The sequence below is a fragment of the Protobothrops mucrosquamatus genome, unplaced genomic scaffold, assembly GCF_001527695.2.
Source record: "Protobothrops mucrosquamatus isolate PMUCROS unplaced genomic scaffold, P.Mucros_1.0 scaffold10211, whole genome shotgun sequence".
Taxonomy (NCBI): domain Eukaryota; kingdom Metazoa; phylum Chordata; class Lepidosauria; order Squamata; family Viperidae; genus Protobothrops; species Protobothrops mucrosquamatus.
This window is the reverse complement of record NW_015395998.1, coordinates 1-3,265: the sequence shown is the minus strand read 5'-3', so window position 1 is coordinate 3,265 and position 3,265 is coordinate 1. Positions and strand designations below refer to the sequence as shown.

Genomic DNA, 3,265 nt, shown 5'->3' with positions numbered 1-3,265 from the left:
ACTCCCAAGTTGCGGGCCCTCTCTGAGGGGGCCAAGATTTCGCCCCCTATAGTCAGCGATGGGGTCAGCTGACTATGCCGAGGCGCCGGCAGCCACAGCCACTCGGTCTTGGAGGGGTTGAGCCTGAGTCTGTTCCTCCCCATCCAGACCCGTACGGCCTCCAGGCAACGGGCCATCACGTCAAGGGCATCGTTGGGGTTGGACAAGAAAGTCCAGTTGCCTCCTGAAAAAGCACCTTTGGGACAAACATGCCCTGGACTGAGAACTTAAATAGACAAAAGGCGCTGTAGAAGCTAGACAATAACTGTCATCAGATCGAAGTTCTATTGCAACACAATTCCTGAACATTCAATCAGTCCTCTGTGGAAGGGAACAGGAGTGGCTTCAAACTGTCACTCTAAATACTGAAGGGATGTTTGCCCACCCTAAAGTCAGCCCAGCTACATTGGTGGCACAATGCTCTATGGCAGGGCTTTTCAACCTTTTCACCCACTGTACCACTTTTAGGATATGGCAATATCCGAGTACCACCAGTCGCCTAGTAAGGTGTCAAAAACTTGATAACCAAAAAAAAAAAGGAAAAAAGTGATAAAGTTCAGGTAGTCCTCGACTTACAACAGTTCGCTTAGTGACTGTTCGAAGTTACAATGGCACTGAAAAAAGTGCCCCCCAAGCCACAGCCGAGCTAGACACCTGCCTGCCCACCCAGTGGCGCTCTTCCTCCTGTCCGAAGTTTTCATTGTTGTGAGCATTTCTGTTGAGGATTGGCAGCGGGGGTGGGGTGGGGGGGTGTTTGGTTTTTATTCCCCGTCTGCTGGGTGGTTGCAGCAGGTTTTGGTCACTTCACATGACCCTGGGACACTGTGACCGTCATAAATATGAATCAGTTGCCAAGCATCTGAATGTAAATAATAAGACCCTGGAGATGCTGCAACATTCCAGCTGATCGGAGCTTCTTCAGGGCTCAGCAGAAGCGCCAGGATCAGTGCTGCTTTCCAGCTGATTGGTGCTTCTTCAGGGCTCAGCAGAAGCACCAGGATCAGCGCTGAGCTCCAGCTGGACCCTGGCGCTGATCCTGGCGCTTCCGCTGAGCCTTGACAGTCCTGCAGCTCCAGCCATCTCTCGCTCAGGCTTTTGCAGTGCTGCCACCGGGTCAGCTCATTCCCCTCCCCCATTACCACTTTTTCAGGATGGTCGCGTACCACCTGCCAGGTGCCAATGTACCACTGGTGATTGAAAAGCCCTGCTCTATGGCTTAAATGGGGTTGAAAAGCCCTGCTCTATGGCTTAAATGGGGGGGGGGAGTTATCTACCAGCTTCTCACTTACTTCAGCTTGCTGTCGTCTATCATGTCTTCAGCATCTGAGAAATTGAGCACTTGGTCTCCTTTGGGCAATGGCTGCACTGCAGAGAGGGCACACGGTAGTTTAGAATTCAGACCCCAGCCTCAGCCTCAGCCTCAGCCAAGGAACCAGCAGGCCGCCTTACCTGTTTGATCGTCCAGGAGGTAGTACTGCTTCATGAGCTGCCAATGGGTCTGCAAGACTTTGGCAGTGCGGGAAGGGTAGAAAACCTCTGGGTGTTTGTGCAGCAGGTCCTGGAATGTATCTAAAGTAGGCTGACTGGTCTAGGTGAACAGCAGAAAGAGAGTGAAAGTGGAAGCCTTCATTACACAGAGTGGCGTTTATTATCATTTTCACTACTAAGGGTCTTAATAAGGCTTAAATTTAACTCAAGCTTGGTTTTTTTTAACTAACTTTAGATTTCCCAAAAAACCACAGAAGTGAGATTTGCAATGGTATCAGATCTAATCTGGCCTGTGACATTGTATTATACAGTAGTGGCCAAAATTGTGGAAACCTTTTGGGAAAAATGTACAGTAGAAATGCCACCTTTGGTTAAGTTTCCACCAATTTTTCTTCTAATTTCTTTATAACTGTAGCCTTGTTCACTTAATAATACTATTTTACGTTGCTTTCTGGGCAACCAGTCAATTCTTTGCACCATTACTTTAATTTTATCACGTTTTACAAGCTCACTAAATGAAAGAACACAAAAAAAAACCCAACCAACTCGATAGCGATCACATAACACACTGACAAATGTCCTCCTCTCAGCTTCAATACATGACATCGATAACTGAATCCTACTGTGATCTGACTGGCTCATTGCCAAAACAAGATGACACCTGATTGGCTCTCTAAACACTCATGCTCATTGGCTACCATCAGATGAAGGAAAGCTACCTGATATCAACCTAAGCAAGTTGTGCTTCCTTTCTCTGGTTATTTGGCTGTAACTTTTCATAGAATACAGTACAGATAATTGAACAAACTTTGTTGCATTATATTCTTGATTAAATTATCTTTCCATTGATATATAATTGTATGGTACTACTCCCCCCCAAAAAAGTGGTGTTATTAGACATCAAACCTCAAAAATACACTTTTCCCAAAAGGTTTCCACAATTTTGGCCACTACTGTTACGTATTAACTACAGAAACAAAGAATAACTCTCATTAAAAGCCTTTCTTGGCACTAAGAAGAAATTGCCAGGAGCGACAGGGGGGAAAAGCAGAACTTGTGAGGCCTTAAAGACTGATACAAAGGGGCTCTCAGATACCCAGGTTTGCTTTGTGCCAGGGCTACTAGGGCTGGGGATATGGCACCCAGGGGTATTGCTCCTTACCGATCCCACTTTGCTTAGCAGCTGTTCCTCCGCTTTGCTGAATAACACTTTGCTCTGCATTGACGCAATGGCTTCAGGATGCAGTTGCCTCATTGCTTGGCAAGACAGCCTGTAGGGAATGAAGACAAAGGGACCAAAAATTCATTTGGCTTCCCTGACTCAGTGTGATTGTTGTCTCTTCAGAGTCTCCAGCAGCATTTGACCAGCAGGAAAACAGGAAAGAGGAAAAACAAAGCTATACACGCTGAATCTCTTTCTTAACATGTAAACAAATCCAATACATTTAAATCCCAAATGGTTGATATATGCATCCTATCTTTTTCAAAGGGGGTATGTAAGGATTTTCTACCTTTTAGAAAGCTATCCTGATGTTTACTCCAAAGAAATGCAAGATGACTTTTTCAGGAAAAGTTGGGGATGTCAGAATCAACATTTCACGTTAATGCCAGCACTGATGAACCAAAAATTAGTTCTTTCGACTTAAAACCATCTCCCCTCTCAGTCGTTTTTAAGAATTTTATTATTTTTCTACTCGTAGGATTCCAGTCTTTAGTGCCACATGATTAGAAAACCCTT

General features: G+C 45.4%; 1 protein-coding gene across 1 annotated transcript in view; it reads right to left on the bottom strand.

The window, feature by feature from the left end:
- LOC107301144 (microspherule protein 1) overlaps positions 1 to 2,795 on the bottom strand; it is an 8,420-nt gene extending 5,625 nt beyond the window's left edge. The window contains exons 1-3 of the mRNA XM_015830407.1: positions 2,690 to 2,795; positions 1,489 to 1,627; positions 1,329 to 1,404 (exon numbers count right to left, since the gene is read on the bottom strand). Of these exons, the coding sequence (XP_015685893.1) occupies positions 1,329 to 1,404; positions 1,489 to 1,627; positions 2,690 to 2,782 (308 nt within the window). The 5' untranslated portion in view covers positions 2,783 to 2,795. The remainder of the gene's footprint in view (positions 1 to 1,328; positions 1,405 to 1,488; positions 1,628 to 2,689) is intronic.
- Positions 2,796 to 3,265: the final 470 nt, after the last annotated feature.